Source organism: Heterodontus francisci, chromosome 16 (genome assembly GCF_036365525.1).
Source record: "Heterodontus francisci isolate sHetFra1 chromosome 16, sHetFra1.hap1, whole genome shotgun sequence".
In the NCBI taxonomy this organism is placed as follows: Eukaryota; Metazoa; Chordata; class Chondrichthyes; order Heterodontiformes; family Heterodontidae; genus Heterodontus; species Heterodontus francisci.
Window position 1 is genome coordinate 30,583,241 of NC_090386.1, and position 21,311 is coordinate 30,604,551.

The 21,311-nt window shown below is 41.5% G+C and overlaps 1 protein-coding gene across 1 annotated transcript in view; it reads left to right on the plus strand.

Annotated features, from left to right (window-relative positions):
- LOC137378034 (bactericidal permeability-increasing protein-like) overlaps window positions 1–20,061 on the plus strand; it is a 38,474-nt gene extending 18,413 nt beyond the window's left edge. The window contains exons 13-16 of the mRNA XM_068048075.1: window positions 12,163–12,205; window positions 13,160–13,223; window positions 14,958–15,034; window positions 18,414–20,061. Coding sequence (XP_067904176.1) covers window positions 12,163–12,205; window positions 13,160–13,223; window positions 14,958–15,034; window positions 18,414–18,455 — 226 coding nt within the window. The 3' untranslated portion in view covers window positions 18,456–20,061. The remainder of the gene's footprint in view (window positions 1–12,162; window positions 12,206–13,159; window positions 13,224–14,957; window positions 15,035–18,413) is intronic.
- Window positions 20,062–21,311: the final 1,250 nt, after the last annotated feature.

Below are 21,311 nucleotides of genomic sequence, written 5' to 3' on the forward strand. Positions count from 1 at the left end.
AGTGACTCCTATGGAAATATGTGCAAGTGTGGGCATTGGGCAAGGAATGCATCAGGTGTGTAACTTTCACTATCTAGCTCAAAGATGAAGAATTCCCAAGTAGGTGAGGAATTGGAGGGCTGTTGTATCCCTACAGAAGGTGACTCCTTCATGAGGGGAGAAAGTGTTTATGTAAAAACTCTTACCCGACGCTGAAAAAAATGAAAAGCAACAATAATATTGTTTAATAAAAGCAAAATACTGCGGATGCTGGAAATCTGAAATAAAAACAAGAAATGTTGGAATCACTCAGCAGGTCTGGCAACATCTGTGGAAAGAGAAGCAGAGTTAATGTTTCGGGTCAGTGACCCTTCAATATTGTTTACATTGCAGTGCAGGCAGTTAGTGTTAAGGATCGTAAATGTTATTCCTAACATTCCCCTCACCGCGACAGTTGTGTGCCTGTTGCATTCATGACCTTATTACTGACGAATCAGAAGCTGCTATTTTTACCACAGCCGCTAACTATCTTTACTTGATGATTTGAATTAACTGTGGGAGAGCGCTTCTGTGAAAATGACGACAGGAACCAGCCTGTTTTGATTCATAGCCTTATTTTCCATTTGTTCATGGGATGTGGGCATTGCTGGCTAGGCCAGCATTTACTGTCCATCACTAATTGCCCTTGAGAAGGTGGTGGTGAACTGCCTTCTTGAACCTCTGCAGTCCTTGGGGTGTAGGTACACCAACAGTGCTGTTAGGAAGGGAGTTCCAGGATTTTGACCCTGTGACAGTGAAGGAACGGTGATATAGTTCCAAGTCAGGATGGTGTGTGGCTTGGAGGAGAACTTGCAGGTGGTGGTGTTCCCATGTATCTGCTGCCCTTATCCTTCTACGTGGGAGAGATTGGGGGTTTGGAAGGTGCTGTCGAAGGAGCCTTGGAGAGTTGCTGCAGTGCATTGTGTCGATAGTACTCACAGCCTTGTGTGCATTTCCAACTGTGAATCTATGAAACGAGGTAATGATGTAAAACAGGTCAGCTCTCAGATCCCACTCATATAAGGAAAAACAGGTAAAATTTCTTTTGTGAAAGTATCCAGCACCATGTCCTTGAGGTAGGTTGCCAACCCTCCAGTGTTTCATTTTCTTTGATCACTTTCCTTTATTAACTATAAAAATAACAGAGATTGAGGAAATATGTCTCTTTGACTTGCAGGAGGTAGGTCATGTGATATAACCTCCAGGTGTACATCCAACCAGAGTTGGCAACCTTACCTGGAGAGTGCTGTTATTTGGACATGCTGAGAAATATTTCTAGTTTGGTAGGCCCTGGATCTTGGCCGTGGAAAGGAGGATGTGTAGGTGGCCTATAAAAGTTGTTAACCTGGAAACTCCAGTTCTGGGGAAGAGACAGAACGAGATGGAGCAAGAGAAGCAGCTGTGCAGGCCATCGAATTTGCTTATCAAGGCAATGCAGAGAAACAGTTAAAAAACCAAACAGAATAACTGGATACATAACCAAAGCAACGGACTATCAGTCTACAGAGATGTTAATAATGGCCCAGACAATCAACACTTAGAATGTTGTGTTCACAGTTCAAAATGGAGATACAGGTATTAGAGATTGGATGGAAGAGCAATAAAACTGATCCCAAATGAAAAAAAGCAATAAAGATTAGAGAAGCTCAAGTGCTGTGGTATAGTGAGAAGGTGATTAAGGAGTGACCCCACTGCAGTATATAAAGTATTAAATGGCAGAGATGAGGTGAATTCTGAAAATCATTTTGTCAGTCAGTAGAACAAAGTTTCATAAACTTAATGAAAATTCTTAACAGATCTTGGAAACAAATACTGTTACTCAGAAGATTTGGAAAGTAGTGGAAGCAAAGGGCAATTCAAGAAGTGTTTGGATATTGGGCTGGGTGGATGAAAATGCGAGAGGGGAAGTTTCAATGATTTTGAATGGCCTTTGTTTGTCCTTAACTTTCCTTATCTTCTTAAAATGGAAACTCAAATATTGGTAGCATTTTGTGAAACTTGCCCCAAAGCAGTGTGAGTGTGGACAGAAAGACAGGATAAGAGAGGGAAGGAGATTTGAGAGCCAAGAACTTAAAATCAGACACTGTTAACCTGCTGATCAATGATAGCACAGTGGAATATCAGTGGCACCCTCAAGGACTGACTAAATCCAAGCAATTCATTTGCTTTTTTAACCACCTTAACAACTTGCCCTGCCACCTTTTAAGGATTTGTGTATATGCACACCAAGGTCTCTGCTCATCTATGCTTTTAAAATCATGCTATTTATAGTATACCATCTTTCCATATTCAGCCTCTCGAAATGCATCACTTCATATTTCTTCATCTTGAACTCCATCTGCCATGCTTCTGCCCATTTCACCATTCTTTCTATGTCCTCATCACAGTCTACTAAGACATTAGTTCAGCCTCAGCTGGAGTATTGCATCCAGTTCTGGGCACTGCCCTAGAGGAAAGGGGTGAGGGCATTGGAGAGAGTGCAGAAAAGATTCACGAGAATGGTTCCAGGGATGAAAAACTTCAGTTCTGAAGATAGATTGGAGTAAAGGCCTGCTCAGGTCAGGAAAAAGAACCTGACCAATCCACAGCAGACCCGAGCCGGACCTGGACCGAGTCCCTCCAATTTTTCCCCGTGTCCGACCTGAACCGAGCCCGAATCAACTATCCCTTGACTTACCTTCCGATTGGGAAGCTCCACGAAGCTGCAGCGAATGCGTAATGACATCATAGAGACGTGACTCGCTAACTGCACGGACTGAGTTTCTTCCTGGACTCCCATCTCAGGGGAGTTTTTTTTATTTTAAAACTTACCCTGTGTGTCCGGCCCAACCCGAACCCGGCCCGACCCGACCTGAGACTGAAAGCCGGACCCAGAAGAGGGGCCCGACCCGACCTGAATCCAACACGTCATTGGGTCCCGTCGGGTTCGGGTCGGGTAGCAGGCCTGTAGATTGGGGAGGTTTGGACTGTTTGTTTTCCTTGGAGAAGGCTGAGAGGTGATTTGGTAAAGGTATTCAAAATCATGAGAGGTCTGGACAGAGGAGATATTGGAAGGATTGAGAATGAGAGAGCACAGATTTAAAGTATTTGGTAAGAGAACCAAAACTGACATGAGGAAAAACTTTTTCACGCAGAGAGTAGTTAAGGCCTGGAATGCACTGCCTGAGAGTGTGGTGGAGGCAGGTTCAATTGAAGCATTCAAAAGGGAATTAGATTGTTATATGAAAAGGAAGAATGTGCAGGGTTACGGGGAGAAGGCAGGGGAGTGGAACTGACTGCTTTGCTCTTTTGGAGAGCTGGTGTAGACATGATGGGCCGAATGGCCTCCTTCTGCACTGAAACAATTCTTGATTCTGTGAAATACTACTTTGCCAAGTTTTGCAACATCTGCAACCTTTATGATGCTGCTCCCTACACCCGAGTCATTTATAAAAACTGCAATGTATAATGGACCCAAAAAAGACCCTGAGGCATCACCAGTCTATTTTCTTGTCTGAGAAACATTCATCTATCCACTATCTTTTGCCTTCTGTCACTGAACCAATTATACGACTAATTTCACCTTTATTCCGTGGGCTTTCATCTTTTTAATAAGCCTCCTGTTTGACACCTTGAAAGCTTTCCAAAAGTCAATATATACATCTACTGCACAACCTTGATCAACATTCTCTGTTATCACAATTTGCCCTTAATAAATCCATGCTGGCACTCTTTGATTAACCCATGCCTTTCCAAATGAAAGTTTATTTTGTCCCTGATAATGGTTTCCAATACGTTCCCCTCCACCAATGTGAGACTGACTGCTCTGTAATTTCCTTTTTTATCCCACTCCCCTTTCTTAAATAGTGGTATAACATTACCAACTCTCCAGTTCTCTAGCACTCTCCCATATTCAGTGAGGATTAAAAGATTGTGATCAATGCCTTTGCTATTTCTACCTTTGCTTCTATCAGCAATCTAGGATGCTGGACCACGTGACTTACCAACTTTCAGTAATGTTGATCTTTTTAGTACATCTTCTCTATTACTATCCTGGCGATAACTTTTCTCTCCTCTTTTAGTGTAACCTTATCATCTGCTTCCTTTGTGAACACAGATGCAAAGTACTTCTTTAATACTTTAGCCATGTCCTCTGCCTTTACATGAAGATTTCCCTTTGGGTCCTTAACAGGCCCAACTTTTCCCGAGCTAATCACTTACATTTTATATGTTTAGAAAATGTTTGAGTTCAATTTAATGTGTGCTTGTCTTTTCTCATGATTTCTCTTTGCCTTTGAAAGGGGAAAAGTTTAGGGGGATATGCGTGGAAAGTTCTTTACGCAGAGGGTGGTGGGTGCCTGGAATGCGTTGCCAGTGGAGGTGGTAGATGCGGGCACGATAGCGTCTTTTAAGATGTATCTAGACAGATACATGAATGGGCAGGAAGTAAAGAGATACAGACCCTTAGAAAATAGGCGACATGTTTAGATAGAGGATCTGGATTGGCGCAGGCTTGGAGGGCCGAAGGGCCTGTTCCTGTGCTGTAATTTTCTTTGTTCTTTGTTCCTGTATTATTTTTTTCAGTTCCCTCCTGTACTTTCCATAATTTTCCAGGTTATTATCTGAATCGTGCTCTTGACATTTGTCAGAAGCCTCCTTTTTCTGTTTTATTTGAACTTTTATTTCCTTTGTTAGGCAGAGTGCATTAGCTTTGGATGCTGTACGTTTACCATCAAAGGGATATGTTTAGTGTGTATCAGAACTATCCCTTCACTCCACTGCTCTGTTACTGCTTTATCCTGCAATCACCTTTTCCAATCGACCTCTGTTGGTTCCTTCTGAAATCACTGAAATTAACTTTTTCCCAGTTCAGCATTTTTACCTTTGATAGTTTCTGGTCTCTTTCCATAATTGTTCTGAACCAAATTATGTTGTGGTCGCTGTTAGCTAGATGATTTCCTACTGTACCATACTCCACTTGCCCTACATCATTTCCCGGAACCAGATCCAACACAGTTTCCTCCCTTATAAGCCCACCAACTCCCACAGCTACCTTGATTATGCTTCCTCAGACCTCACTTCCTGTAAGAACTCTATTCTATTCTCCCAGTTTCTCCATCGCATCTGTTCGAACAATGCAATCTTCCATACTCGTTCTTCCAATATGTCTTGCTTTGTTCTCAACCAAGGATTCCCTCCGCTACCATGGTTGACTGGGCCCTCAACTGTGTCAATTTTATTTCATGCAGTTCTGTCCCCTCCCTCCCAGAACCACGATAGGGTTCCTCTTATACTCATCTTCCACTCCCATCAGCTCTGTATTCAATAGATCATCTTACGCTATTCCCACCACCTCCAGTGCAATGCCACTGCCAAACACATTTTTCCCCTCCCCTTTCAGCATTCTGAAGAGACCCTTCCCTCTGTGAACCCCGGGTCCACTGCTGAGTCACTCCCAACACCCACTCCCTTTTCTACGGCACCTTTCCATACAAGTCCAAGCGATGCAACACGTGCCCTTTTGCTCCCTCCCTTCCCCTGTCCAAGACCCCAGACACTTCTTCCAAGTTAGTACACTGTATTCGCTGCTCGCAATATGGTCTCCTCTACATTGGGGAGACCAAACGCAGTTTAGGTGACCGCTTTGCGGAACACCTCCTTTCAGTCTGCAAGCATGACACTGAGCTTCCAGTTGCCTGTCATTTGAGTTCTCTACCTTGCTCCCACTCTGACCTTTCTATACTTGACTTGCTGCAGTGTTCCAATAAAGCTCAACATAAGCTCGAAAAACAGCATCTCATCTTTCAAATTGGCACTTTACAGCCTTCTGGAAACAACACTAAGTTCAATAATTTTAGATCATAACCTTTGTCCTCATTTTGTTTTGTGTTTATTTTCTGGTTTGGTTTTTTCATTTGTTTCTTTCTTACTTCCTTTACTTTGCATTCGGATGGCTGCTATACTAGACACAACTTTTCTTTCTTGTCCCTTTATTGCTCCCTATGGTCTTGCACCATGAAACATTGTTATTTAAACTCTCTTGCCCTCCACCCTATCACAGACTCTCCTTTTGTTCTTCTTCCCACCTTCCCCGCCCCCTTTCTACTTGCTCAAAACCTATTAGATTTCTATCTTTTCACTGTTCTGATGAAAGATCATTGACCTGAAATGTTGGGGGAATGTTATGTTCTCCTCCATGTTGGGTTTGGAGGCAGGAAGAGCATATAATTGGGATCATAACCTTTGTCCTCATTTTGTTTTGTGGAAGAGCATATAATTGGGTGGGATAGTGGCTGAAGGAGATGTAAATGGAAAAAGCAAAATTATCATTTACAGCTGTCATCCAAAAACAAAAAAGGGAATAAAGGTTATGATCTGAAATTGCTGAACTCAGTATTGAGGGCTGTAAAGTGCCTCATCAAAAGGTGATGTGCTGTTGCTCAAGCATATGGTGAGCTTCATTGGAACAGTATAGGAGGCCAAGGAGAAAGGTCAGAGTGGGAGTGGGTTGGAGAATTAAAATGCAGACTGCATGGAGGCATTCCACAAAGCAGTCACCCAATCTATGTTTGGTCTCCCCAGTGCACAGGACTCTGCACAATGAGTAGCGAATACAGTATATTAAATTGAAAGAAGTACATGTAAATCATTGTTGCGCTTGAAAGGAATGTTTAGGGCCTTGGATGCTAAGGGCATATATTGCATCATCTACACTTACATGGAAAAGTACCCTTCGGAAGAAGAGGGATTGTTGGAGGTGATTGAGGAATGGATCAGGGTGTTGAGGAGGGAACGGTCTCTTCAGAATGCTGAAAAGAGAGCTGAGGGGAATGTGTTTGGTGGTGGCGTCATGTTGGAAATGGCGGAAATGACAGAGGAATGTGAATATGGAGGCTGGTCAGGTGGAAGGTGAGGAGAAGGGGAACCTATAGTTATTCTGGGAGAGAGGAGATGGGATGAGAGCAGAAATGCAGGAAATGGAATGGACACAGTCAAGGGCCCGGTGGCAAAACACTTGTTTTGGCTGTTCTTTTTATTGTAGTTCAGTGCATTTGCAAGTAGTTTACTTTGAACATTCTCCCTTTTTCTGAATTTGATTGCACACTAGCAAATCAAGAAACGAGGTGGAAGGAAATGTAGTCAAGGTAGTTGTGGGAGTCAGGGGGTTTCTAGTGGATATAACAGTTTCCTCTCTGTTTCTCAACAGAAGCCTAATAGATTCAGTGCCAGAGCTATCTAGTAAATCCATTCTCTTTAGAACTGTATCATCCATAATTAATACAGCCATTCCCTCCTCCTCTCTTACCTTCTCCATCATTCCTGAATACTTAGTAACCAGGAATATTCAGAATTTCTGTCTTTGTTTGAGTCATGACTCTGTTAATGCAACCTCATCATAATTATATTTAGCAATTTGTACCTGCACCTCACCGACCTTATTATTTACATTACAGACATTGACCTACATACAATTTAATATCTCTTGTCATTTTTTGCTATTTTCCTCAATCTGGTCCTTTTTAAAAATCTTTTTTCCCAGCTCTTAAAACTCTGCCTAAAGGTGCTCAACAATTTTTTCTACCTGTCATAGGTTCCAACATGGACTACAACTTCCTGCAGTTTCCCTTCTCCTAACAGAATGTCCTGCACCCACTCAGCGATATCTTTACTCTAACACCAGGGAGCACCATTCACAAATCATGTTTGTGGTTACAGAAACACCTGTCTATGCCCCTATCGAATGCCATATGACTACTGCATTTCTACTCTCTCTGTCCCCTGTGTGCAGTCAAATCGTCCACAGTGCCAGGGGTTTGAATTTACTGCATTCCCTCAAGAAGTCATCACTGCCCCAGTGTTCAAAACTGAAAACCAGTTAGTGAGAGCCACTAGCTTGGGGGATTCCAGCACTACCTGTACCTTCCTCTTACCTTGTCTGTTGGTCACCCATTCCCTCACCTTCTGCAGCAGTGAGGTGACCACCTCCTGGAACGTACGTTTGAGGAAACTGTCAGATGCACTGCAGTGACTCCAGCCCTTCCACAAGCTCCAAAACTCAGAACTTGAGTTGAAGCACTGTCATGGTTTATTTATTGGATTCTTTCTTGCTGATCACAGCACACACTGGCTTCAAGTTGCTTGCTGTTTCTGCAGGCTACAAACACTACACATTTTAGACTGACTGATATACACCTGAGAATAAGATAGAAATATAAACTACTCAAGAAGTCTTTTGATATACAAGGTGAAACTGCCGTGGTCCTCAGATGAAAACTCACTGAACAGGTCATTAAAAGTGATTGAAACAAATCAATTCAATTTAAATACAAGCAGCTTGGTTTAGAGGACATACTTATTTGACATGGAGTTCTGAGATATATTGGGTGAAATTGGTCTTTGTTAGTAACAAGAAATCAACTGGTAGCAAATCAAAAGCTTGTTTTAAGAAAATAGGGCACTGTGTAAATAGCTGTTGATTTGCTATGAGCTCATGTCATTACTGGCAAAGGCCAGTATCACCTGCATGGTTTTTTATTGCCACTTTGTTCTGGGAAATTGGCAAAGGAATTTGCAGCGATATCTTGGGACAGGAGTTGGTTGAAAGGTTAGTCAGAGGCTTTGTGGTAGAGACAATCATGTAAAATCATGTAAATCATGTAAAAATCATGCAGCTGTGTTTCGAGGGTCAGTTTTATGTTGAGGATCAGTACAGCATGAGCAGCTTTATTGTTTTTGACATTCCAAGGAGGGTAACATTTTGCTGTAGTTGCAAAATACACGATGTAATGTGCACTTTTTAACCCATTTAATGCTCAAAGTCCACTTATAGGAATGGTCAGTGGTGAAAAAGATATAGGATTAATACCCCAAAATGCATTAACTGGAAACAGATGATGCAAGGAAGACAGAGCAGAATGTGGATCAGTAAAAAAAGACTGAATCCAATATATTGTTATAAAACTGACTGTACACTGCTACAAAACCTATGTTATGACCAGGTGAGAAAGGTGTCTCGGGGTCTTTCTCAGCCTTCACCTGGTCTTATTTTAACAGGGTTTTAATCTTTAAACACACTGTATTTTGAGCTCACCATTTGGTGAATCCTTGTTCACCACATTCCAATTACAAGGCAAAGAAATGAGCATAAACAGACTTTCTTAGGTTTAAAGAAGAAAAGTGAAATTTATAAAAACTTAAACTCTAATTCGGTTAACATCTACAGATACACGTCGCGCCCCATGCGAGCATACATACGACATACTCACATGCAAATAGAGACAGTAAAGAGCAGAAGAAAATAGTGGCGAGGTTTGAGGTAATATCAGAAGAGTTTCTTGTTACTGTGCTTCGAGCTCACTGTAGTCCTTTTGTAGGTACTTCTTGCTTTAGGTATTTCTTGCTTTTTGTTGGGGTCCAGTATTCTTCTTAAACCTTGTTCACTGTAGGAGACTTTTCTCTCTTGGGGTTCATGTGTCTTCAATGGGTCTTCAGTTTCGTGAGAAAGAGATGGGAACAGATAGGAGAGAGATGTTCTCAGTCCAGGAGGAAAGAGCTTTCTGAGTTTTTAAAACTCTGTAGCAAGTTCAAATTCAAAAAAGCTCCAATAGCCAGTTAGTCATGTGACTAAACTGGTCTGATCACGTCTGTTTGTGTATTCAGCCATCTTAGAAGTTAACCTAGAATGTTGGCCTCTCCACCTTCAATGTCTGGTAATCAAAAGTCCATTGTGGATTAAATTGGAGCAAGGAGTGGTTCCTTTGTCCTTTCCAAGTACTGTCCGTTACTATGCAAATGTCTTTCCAGTCAAGGGTCTGGTGTTTTTTTCTAAACAAATTCTTTCTTTACTCCAGTAACAGCTTAAAAATCAACGTTCATGTGGCAAAATTAATGTCTCTTTCTTGGCAGGTGGGGACCTGCATGACACCTAACACATGAATTGTCAAGAGTATAGGAATGCAGTCAGAAATAGAGTTTCAGCTGCAGTATAAATAAACAAACAAACATTTGCCAAAAGCAGAACTAGCAGAAGGGAACCAAGAAGAGATTGAACTGATACATTTGCTATTGAGGATCTGGCAAAGTGAATATTTATTGTACAGCAGAGCCAAAGGGGGAAGAATGCATCAAATAAAAAGAAGAAACCAAAGCAAAGTAGTACCCAGGAGAGAAATACTAAATAAAAACAAAGTATTTTTATACCTATGCTATCACTACATCCTTTTGTGCAGAGTAACTTCCATGCAGCTTGTTCTGGAATTTTGGTCTGTATAGGTTTTCTGGATTCCACTTTTATATAGAAACTGAAAGAGATCAAATACAAAAGACCAGCTCCTAGTTTATATTGCTAAAACAGCTCTGATGAGGTCCTAAGTCTGGAAGAATTCAGAAGAAAATTAAAAATGCTAATTGTTACCATAATGTAACAAAGACTATAGAATCAAAACAGAAACAAAGTCTTAAAGGACAAGAAACTGCACAGGAGTGTCAACTGGAAAAAGATTGAAGAATTGAGAGAGACCCAGAAACATGATTGCATGGACAAAAGCAACTTGCACTTCAATAGTGCCTTTCATGGGCAGGAAGATATCAATAAACACTTTTAGATGAAGAAGACTAAACAGCCAGTGGACACAGAGTAAGGAGGGGAATAGGTGAGAAATGGAGAAGGTTAGGCTGGGAACCAAAGGCATAGATGCAAGAATGATTTTGAGGAGGATTTTGAAAGCAAGGTTGGAGCTGGTGAGGCAGAGGAAATTGGATAGGGAGACCCAGAGGGCAGAACTAGAGTGGCTGAATAAGCAGCTGCAAATGGTGAAACAGAAGGCGTGGGTGGCATGAAGAAAACTAGAGTTTGAAGAGTGAAGGGTATGCAGGTGTGATTGAGCCTGGAGAAGATCACTGAAGTCAGTTAGGGCAAAAGACATGGAGAGCTCGTTGGGGCATGGGTCTACTGAATTGATGAGAGTCCAAAACAATGTCCGGAATTTTATGCCCTCCGCAGGAGTGGGCTGGAGGTGGGGGTGGCATAAAATTGAAAATGAGGCGGGGTGGTGCCGTTACCACGCCTTCCCACTGCAATTTTACGAGCGGTGACAACAAGAAACAGCCTGCCTGCCCCAGACCAATTAAGGTGCTTAAGTGGCCAATTACCTGCCACTTAAGGGCATCCTACCACCGCTGCTGATCTCAAACCTGGAAGCCTCCTTGTGGGCTGTATGGGTGGGGTGGGGTGGGGTGGGGTGGGGTGGGGGTCTCTCCTGATCAGGCACCCTGTTCCCTATGGAGAGCCCCCCCGCCATCGTACAAGCCACCACTACTGCACGACATTCTCCACCACCACCCCTCCCTGCTGCCTTGCTGGGGCCCGGCCAATTGTCCCCAGTGAAGCCCAAACCCCCATTTATCTTTCTCGGCGCCAGCATCCACGATCCTCCTGAAGCTGGGTGCAGTCCCAGGTGGCACTGCTGGGACAGAAGAGCTGTCGCCCCCCCTGATCAGCCGGCAGCTCCTGGAGGCCAGACTTCCTGCCTCAGAGGGGCAGATGTCCCGCTTGAGGCAAATTAAGGGGCTGGGCCACGTAAAATCTCTGCATGGCTCCCTAGCCTGGCAAAGGCGGGCTTGCCCCCAACTTTTAAGCCTATGGGCAGGGCCTCCACCCAACGTAAAATCCTGACCAATGTGTGAGCAAGGATATGAGCTGCAGTGTGGATGAACTGAAGCATGTACTTCCTCCGTATATTTCCCCAAGACAAAGTTTTGTCCCAATAATGGATTCCTCAAATTGCTCTGCATTCAGAGAGTTTAGGATTGTCTTGTTATCTGTGAATATATTAATATTTCAAATAAACTATTCCAACCACGAAAATAACTTGAATTAGTTTCTGAACAAAGACTTCATTCCAGTCCTCCATGTTGAATTTTGCTCAGGAAAGGCAGCTTCCATTTTAACTCTCTTTATTTTGAAAGCTGTACAAAATAGACAGAAATTTAAACCTGAGATTTTCCTGGTTGCTATGGTACAGACCGTCACTGCAGGGTACATTATCTATTGAGGGGGTTTAAATGTACAGTCTGTGTGCTCGGGTTCTATCATTATTATAAACTATGATTATTGGCAATGTCCTCTGACGTAGAATACTGCTCTTTTACATTTTTTTTGAATAGTCTGCGCTTGTCTCTTGGGCGTTCTGATGTTGGCCCTTTCAAGGTAAGAACAACTTTTTACAAGGTGAACAATTTTGTTTGTTTATTGTGAAACACACTGAGAACAATGCTTGATGGTGCTGTGGTTAAAAACTCAAGTCTTGCCACTGACTGCTCAATGTAGCAGCCTTAGTCATTCACCATTTTTGAAATGAACTGCTCAGAATAATGCTTCACAGCTCGAAGATCATAATCTGTTCATCGTGACTTGTGGCAACCTGGTCCCAACTGAGTATCGAGGGCTGGTGACCAAAGCATTTGTGGCAAGTACTCAACCACTCCCTATCTTCATACCATGCAACTATTTATGGGAAAGGTGCTCTTTACCCTTCCTCCGGTCTAAGAGGCTCTTGACCATTTATGGAAAGACTCTACCCCCTTCAGTGGTCGCAAAGTTAGTCGTATTTTCAGGCAAAAATTGATAAAATTGCAGAGTTCAATCCCAAAATAACAGTAAAAATTCAATGTAAACAGAATTTAATTTATTCAGTCATGATAAACCAGTGGCCCTAAATTATCAACAGACTGAACCACAGAAATCCTGGGATACCATTCATGAAAACAGAATTTGACTTATTCAGTTTCTATGAATGGGGAGCCATGTCAGTAGTTCCTCTCCGCTCATGTAAAGATACATGTAGCTATTTTAGTTGAAGAAGTTCATATGTTTTAGTTTAAAATATTCAGTGCCTTTTTAAAATGTCTTTATTTTGAAACTTGTGTGTTGCTTATATTTCAATATATTATCCTGGCTGAGGCCATGTAAAATGGGCAACTCTAAGACTTATACCTCCCAACCCAACTCCATGTTGGTCCTCTGATCTCTACACTTTTGGCCTGTGTTTCTGTACTCAACCATGAACTTCACACTATTCTAGAAGGGCACTTAAAAAGAGAGAAAACTGTTAATACTTCCTTTCTAATAATGATTAAACTCATGCTCTGCTTCTTATTGCAGGTAGACAGTTTACAGGGCATATTGGACATGGCAATGAAGATTGTGGTATTACCGAAAATCAATGGTAAATCCATGGCAGAAAAATCAAACATGAAAGTGGACAGTAATATGAAGCACCATAATCACTTAGAATCCAACTTCTCCACAGCATAAAACTCACAGGCTGCAATCTAGAAGAATACACTTTGCACGGTGCTAATATCAGAGAACAATGTCCTGTTTCTGAGACTATGGGCTGAATTTTATTTGGGCACTGCACCCCTCGGCAGCACCCTTTGAACTTGCCGGCGTGCCCGCATTCAGTGGCCGTCGAGGAGCCCCCACAATATTTTGCGCGGGGGCTCATTTAAATAGTGGGGTGGAGCGCCCGCCCCCGATGACATGTAGGGGCAGCCTCTGCGTCCCTGGCAATGGCGTCCAATGCCACCTCGCAGGTGCCATTTGTAAAGGGCTTTAAGCCCTTAGAATTACTTTAAATTTTTAAATGGGCAGCAGTATTAAATTTTTGCTGAACAATACGAAATATGTGGATGGCCCTTCCCCAACCCCACAATGGTCATTTCAATGCCCAAAATGAGCAACACATTCCCTTTTCCCTACCCGAGCTTTACCCCCTAAACTTGTAACATTTTGTCGATAACTCCTTCTCACTATCCCCACATCCAATAAAAATTGATTTTCCCACCCGTCTTTAAATTTTTATTACTCCCCCCTCCGCACCAGGGACTCGCCTCGGAACTCCATACGGAGTTCCAAAGGCGCGTGAAGGCCGAACAGAAGCCGTAAAATCTGCATGGGACGGCAGGTAGGTTCATTTGAATATAATTACTGTCAATTTAAACATGCAGATGACGGGCCCACTGCCAGGGGGCTGCACCGAGGTTCCCCCGCCGCCGGTAATATGTGGCGGGCCCTCCTAAACATCGCAGGACGAGGCAGGCCTCTCCCCATGCTGCGACTAGTGGCGTCAAAGGTCCGGTATAATTCAGCCCTATATCTTGTAAAAAAAGCTTTTGCTGTTTTCGATTTTGGTAACTTAATTTGGGGGTGATTTTAACCTCATACATTCGGCAAGAAACCCATGGGATTGGATAGAATACCAATTTTATTCCTTTCCCAATATTACACTTCATTGAGTAAAATCAGGCAGGGTGGGGGTAACCTGCATTAAACCGATCCTGTCAATCTCCTGATTGGGTTAAAATTGCCCCCAATATGTCCCAGTTGTTACACAAATTACAGAAAGAAATAGCATTAGTTTATCATCTTTGGCACATCTTCAAGACATCTCAAAGTGCTTCACAATCAATGAATTACTTTTGAAGTCCAGTCACTATTGTTATATCGGTAAATGCTGTAGGCAATTTGATCACAGCAATGTCTTCCTAACAATTGGGATGAATGATCAGTTACTGTTGAGAGAAAAGTATTTACAAGGTCACCAGTCAAACTGCCTGCTCTTCTTGAAATAGTGCCATGGGATCTCTTACATCCATCTGAACTGGTTTCATCAATAGACAACTGCTTTAGCTCTCCATTACTACTGCACTGTACTCCGCTTCTAGACTGAGACCCAAACCCAAAACCTCCCAACTTGAGTGCTACAAACTGAGCTAAACCAATGTTCCATATTATTTTTTCCCCAAGTTTTTTTAAATATTTTACCCTTGTTGCATAATAAATTAATACCCAAATATAGGGATGTTGAAGGAGTGTAAGGAATGTGAGAAGGACTTGTGTGAAACTACAATCATTTAATTCTGTGAATGATGTCGAAAATTATCATTTCTTTTTCCAGCAAAACTGGCCAATGGAGTTCCACTTCCACATGTGGATCACTTAAGCTTTGTAAACCCATTACTTCAGGTGAACCAGGTGAGTAATTGCAGGATACAAGATCCTCATAGTGATGTTTATTATGCTTGACAGACCAATCTATCCAACAGGAAGAAATCACAAGAAAACACTTATCTCTTAAAGAAACAAATGAGACTAAGTCATTTGCTTCTTCTTTCTTTCTTCCACCTGGGGATGGTTGCCCACAGCTTTTCTTTAATTGGCAAATAACATTATGATATACAGTTTCTGCATGATTTCACCCAGAGATTAGCATAATCTGAGCAGAATCAAATGAAATAGTACTAAAGATAATGGAATTTTAAATCCAAAGCAGCCCCTGCCCGCAAAACCTGGACAGTCCTCCAAGGTGGAATGGTGAATTTCCACCGATTGTGCCCATTCAGGAGTGTTCATCACTTTGTGCCTAGATTTCCAGGTGCACAGGCACCAGAAGTCACATAAAGTCAGTCTTACTCAACTGGAACTGCCGGCACAAGCTGTCCATTGAAGCCTAACCCAGCTCTGTCTCTTGCTGTTACTGCATTGCTTTAAATTCAATTTAAATAGTCTAAATTCAGTCAATTACAGCACAGCAGGACACACATGTGGCTTAAATTGATTGTTGGTCATTGGTCTTTTGTACCAAGGGCAGATCTAAGCAGTCAATTGAAGCCAATTTAAAAAGTAAAAGCAAGAGTATTAAATCTGTCTTGATTATGATCAACTATGCAGCTTTATTGTATTGATTCATGGCAGATTCTTCTACATTAAGGTAATACCAATGAGTATTAATGAAAACTTGAGCATAACTTCACCTTGGCAAAGCCAATGCAGTATCCAGTGCATTCTGAGCACATTTTGCTGATTTCACCCCTAGCTATAATCTATTTCATTACAAGTAATACCATTCTTGATCAATTGGATGATCTTTGTCATTTTTGGTACAATTTTTTTTGTCTCACTTCAGAATACCCCTGTCGACACTGGCCTCCTGCCCTGAATCATTTTACCATGTCACATGAGACCTGCACAGGTTTCCATGAGAGAATGACATGTAAATGCTCAAGTGTTGTAAATCCTTCATAAGAAATTAAGCACATGTCCTTCACTTTCCAATTGCTGGAAGCTATCAGAAATAGCTCAAATTTTGGCAACATTTCAGAATTTTCTTCAGGAATTGGCATGAAATATACCAACAAAAGATTTCAGAATTGCAACCCAGTCTTGTAATACACACCCCTTTCACTGAAGCATGCTCAGATGCAACTGCCCAAGGACAGCCTTCATCCTAGTGCCTGTCCAATTTGTGCATCTCCCCATTCTTAATGTGTTAATACAAACAAGGCCAAGGTCTAACCTGGACATTTGGCTCTACATCAAAACATGTTCTCAGATGGACTACGTTACATTATTGCTTATTGCAGCTTGTCAACTGGGGATGGTTGCTTTGTTGTATGGTACTATGTTTGAGATATTGCAAAGCTGTTGGGAAGAGCAGCCCTTCAATGGTGAAATGGTGACATAGTGGTAATGCCCCTGAATTAGTAATCGAGAGGCCCTGGGAACACAGGTTCAAATGGCAGCTGGTGGAATTTAATTCAATTAATTAATAACAATCTGGAATTAAAAACTAGTCTCAGTAATGGTGCCATGAAACTATCCATGGTTGTCGTAAAAATCCATCTGGTTCACTAATGTCCATTTAGGAAGAAATTGCCGTCCTTACATGATCTGGCCTCTATGTAACTCCAGACCCACAGCAATGTGGTTGACTCTTAACTGCTCTCTGAAATGGCCTAGCAAGCCACTCGAGGGCAATTAGGGATGGGCAACAAATGCTGGCCTTGCCAGCAATGCCCACATTCCATGAAAGAATAATAAAAAAAATTCCTGTCCAGGATGAAATTGAACGTAAGGCAGTGTTGGAAGTAAATACTGAGGCAACTTGAAAGAATGTCATCAGGGCAAGACATAACATTAACAAGTCCCATATCTAAACACAGAAACTGTATTTAAGCTAGTCGAGCTCCATCATCTGTCTATGGATTGTAGTACCAGGTTGCAAGAACAAGCCCTTGTAGTCTACTCAATTAATAGAATGGAAACCCTCCCTCAAGTGACAAATGATTAAATGTGGAAAATTCATCCAGCACCATACACCACACATCACAGGATAATTGTAAGTGAGACCACTTACTGGGTAACTCTGAAGTGTGGTTGGAGAGGAAGGTTGATCGTGACCTTGTCCTCTCATAATTTGTACTCATTACTATGGAAAATATCCAGTTGTCTTTTACCTCACTATACAGTATAATATTGAAGATGCTAATAAAGGGGAATTAGAGACAGAGCATTAGAAAAGTAGTCATATGTTGCCTCAGTATTTACTTTGCTTCAAACACTGTCCTTTGTAACCTGGGTTCAAATCCTTTCCAGGCAGTTGAGATGAAGATCTGTTCTCTAATAGCTTAGGGCAAATTAGATCCAGTACCACAGTTCAGGTGGAATATAAATTAAATGGGATAATTTTAAAAGGGGTGGAGGAACAGAGAGACCTGAGGCTTCACATACACAAATCTTTGAAGGTTGCAGAACAAGTTTATCAGCCTATTTTTTAAAAAAAACATGTGGTATCCTTAACTTTTTAAATTGAAGCACAGGAAGAGGAAAAGCAAGGAAGCTTGGTGAACCTTTACAAAACTCTGGTTAGGCCTCAGCTGGAGTATTGTGTTCAATTCTGTCCACCACACTTTAGGAAAGATGTCAAGGCTTTCAATGGGTGCAGAGGAGATTTACTGGAATGGTACCAGAGATGAGGGACTTCAGTCATGTGCAGAGGCTAGAGAAGCTGGGAATGTTCCTTACAGCAGAGAAGGGTAAGGGGAGATTTAATAGAGGTGTTCAAAATTATGAGGGGTTTTGAAGGAGTTGATGCAGAAAAACTGTTTCTACTGTCAGGTGGGTCAGTAACCAGAGGACACAGATTTAAGGTAATTGGTTAAAAAATCCAGGAGGAAAATGAGAAATTATTTTCCATCACGAGTTATGATCTGCAATCTACTGCCTGACAGAGCCATGGAAGCAGATTCAGTAGCAACTTTCAAAGGGGAATTGGATAAATATGCAGAGCTATGGGGAAAGAGCAGGGGAGTGGGATTAATGGGATAGCTCTTTCAAAGAGGCACAATGGACCCAATAGCCTGCTCCTGTGCTGTATGATTTTATGATTCTATCCCTTCCATTTGGCATTAAGGGAAAGAAATAAATAGTAAGATGTGGCATGCCAAGCTTTGGAAATGCATGGAGTTCGAATCTAGAGTTAAACTGTGATGCTGTGATTCAAAGCATGCAACAGTGTTGTGCTGAGAAAGAAGGAAGGATCATTTGTAATGTTGTAATGTTGCTGTTTTTTCAGAATATTCTGGTGATTGCGACTGATCTCCATTACGGTTCTTAACCAGCTGCCGTTCCCAGCAAAACATGGTGATGGAAACAAGACCATGCACTTGACTGCTTTGATTACTTGGAACAATCCAACTATTTCTTAAGCTGAGAACTGGCAAAGCTTACACAAGGCCATACATTAAAATTTTCTATATTTTCAGTTAAATGTTAATTTCTAATTTGACACTTTTCAATCAAGCAAGACACCTAATGAAAAAAAAAAGCGACAAGGAAGTGAAACTAGTTTCAGTCGTTGTTGTTTGGTCCTCATAAATAAGAAACAAAGTCTCACTTTGTGGATAAGTGAATGGTTTCAGAACAGGAATCAAAACAGAAATTGCTGGAAATACTCAGCAGGTCTGGCAGCATCTGTGGAGAGAGAAACAGAGTTAGTGTTTCAGGTTGATGACTCTTCATCAGAAATTCACGTGAAAAGTTATTGCCCTGAAACATTAACTTTGTTTCTCTCTCCATAGATGCAGCCAGAACTGCTGAGTATTTCCAGTGTTTCTATTTTTATTTCAGATTTACAGCATACACAGTATTTGGCTTTTATTTGAGACCAGGATTTACTCCCCCTCAATGAAGTCCATATGGCATTGAGTATGTGTTTGTGGAGTTCTCACTATCTCCTCTGCAGTTCCTTGTAATTTCTTGCTTTTTTAAATCAAATGCAAACTTTGACGAACATATATTTAAGTCCTTCTCAACGTACATTTGGGAAAGCACCAAATTTACTAAATCCTACAGAATTGTATCTCCATCCTCCCATACAGTAGTAATTATTTCTTGCATACAGATTCTCAACGTACATTTGGGAGAGCACCAGGTTTGTGAAACTAAATTAACGATTCTACAAAACTAAATCTCCATCCTCCCACACACTAGTTGATATTTCTTGCATACAGATTCTTTTCAAAAATGAACACGTCCATCAACCACTGTGACATCCAGGGCCATGATCTTGCAATGGTATTCAAATGAGTGGGTTGCTGAAGTATTTTTTTATGCTGTTCTATCTGCAGCTACACCAAAATTCAAAATATAAATGTGCTGAGGAAAAGCATCAATAAAGGGTTTCAGTATTTTACTGCATAGCTACCCCACAGTAGTAACCTAATATGGATTTCATTGTTCACGAACAGATCTCCCAAGGTTTTCATCTGATGATGAAACAATACGCTATTTTATCATAAAAGGGGTGTTATAATTAAAGTATAATGGTGTGGCTGCAGTGTGCACTGTCTGAATGATGCACTGCAGAAACTCACCAAGGCATCTTCAGCAGTCCCTCCCAACTAACAGGGAAATCACCTCCAAGTTATTCTCCACCCTGACTTGGACATATATCACTGTGACTAGATCTCCCTACCTAACAACATTGTGAGAGTACTTTCACCATACAAACTGCAGGGAGTTATGTAGATGGTATTGTGGTACGTGAGACTACCTTAAGAGCTATACGTGAAGATCACTGGAGGAAATGATGTCGTGTTACACATGACCAGGGAATTGTGGGTGTAGCTGACAGAGTAAGATGTGTTTCGATGTGGCTTGTGCAGTAACTGTATGTATACGTTCTAGTTTAAAGCATAATAAAATCTCATGTTTTCTTTGGCTATTACTTGTAGGCCTGTGAGTCTTACAGCAGTTCACATATCAAAGGAACAAGTAATATTATCTGGTGGCAATGTTTGGGATTTTTTTTTCTTAAGACCACCAAATATTACATCGTGACAACATTTGATTTTTTTCTGAAGAACACACTGAGAGAGAACAAAGAGCATCAGGTTGCTTACCTGGAGTGGCTGAAGATCCCACAACAGTGTAGCGAGCTAGGACCACAGATAGGACCCTGGGAGGTGTTGAAACTCAAAGTACAGCAGGTGATATGCCAGGAGAATGGAGATTTCAACTAATCTGGCAGTGGGTCGAAAAATCTGAAAAATAGTAGCTGTAGCCATTATTGTTTGTGTTTTCCCACGTTTTTTTACTTTATGAGCAAGGCCTAAACGGAAATGAAAAGGAAGAACTCAACATCGCCACTGGAGGTTCACAGAACACGAAGAAAGGCTGGTTGTGGCAGCTGCTGGTATTGCAATGTGTAGCTGGCTGTAGCCAAAACAACTGCTCTCTCTGTTGTTACAACCGAGGGTGGAGGAGTGCACTGTTAATTCTAGTCCCACTTTTCCACAGGTCACAACCTATATTTAAATTTTCCCACCTACCGATACAATCATATACTTTATTTTTTTCCAAGAATAAAACACACCAACCAGGATTTGTGAATTAACAAAAAAAAAATCAGTTTATTATAAGCCAAGTCCTAACCAAGAATGAGGGAAAATATACACAAAAATTGAAATATTAAAGCCCTCACACACACGTGTGCGCACATACACACGTGTGCGCACATACACACACACACACACACACACACACACACATGGGTTAACCAGGAAAAATAAAAGGGATTCTTGTTTACAGCTGTTACAAAAAAATAGAAGGAATAATTTTAAAAAAGCACCTAGACTGAAAAGAAAGTATGGAAAGATGTCCGTTGTTTTGGTTTCGCATCCCAGCTGTCAATGGGATCTTCCTAGAACAGTTCTTTCCAGACAACGTTAATGATCAGTTTGAGTACGCTTTCCAAGAGATGCAGCTACGGAGGCTCCAAATAGGTCTTGTAGCAGGAATGCAGCAACAAAGTTTCAGTTCCCACACATTTGGTGCAAAGGTTCCTTCAAACATGCAGTGTTTCTTCAAATACAGGAGGAAATAGGAAACTGAAACACTGGATGCAGGATTTGTTTTCAAGAGAGGGAACTGAACTGTTGTCCTTCTGTTGCAGGAAAAACACCAACCTGCT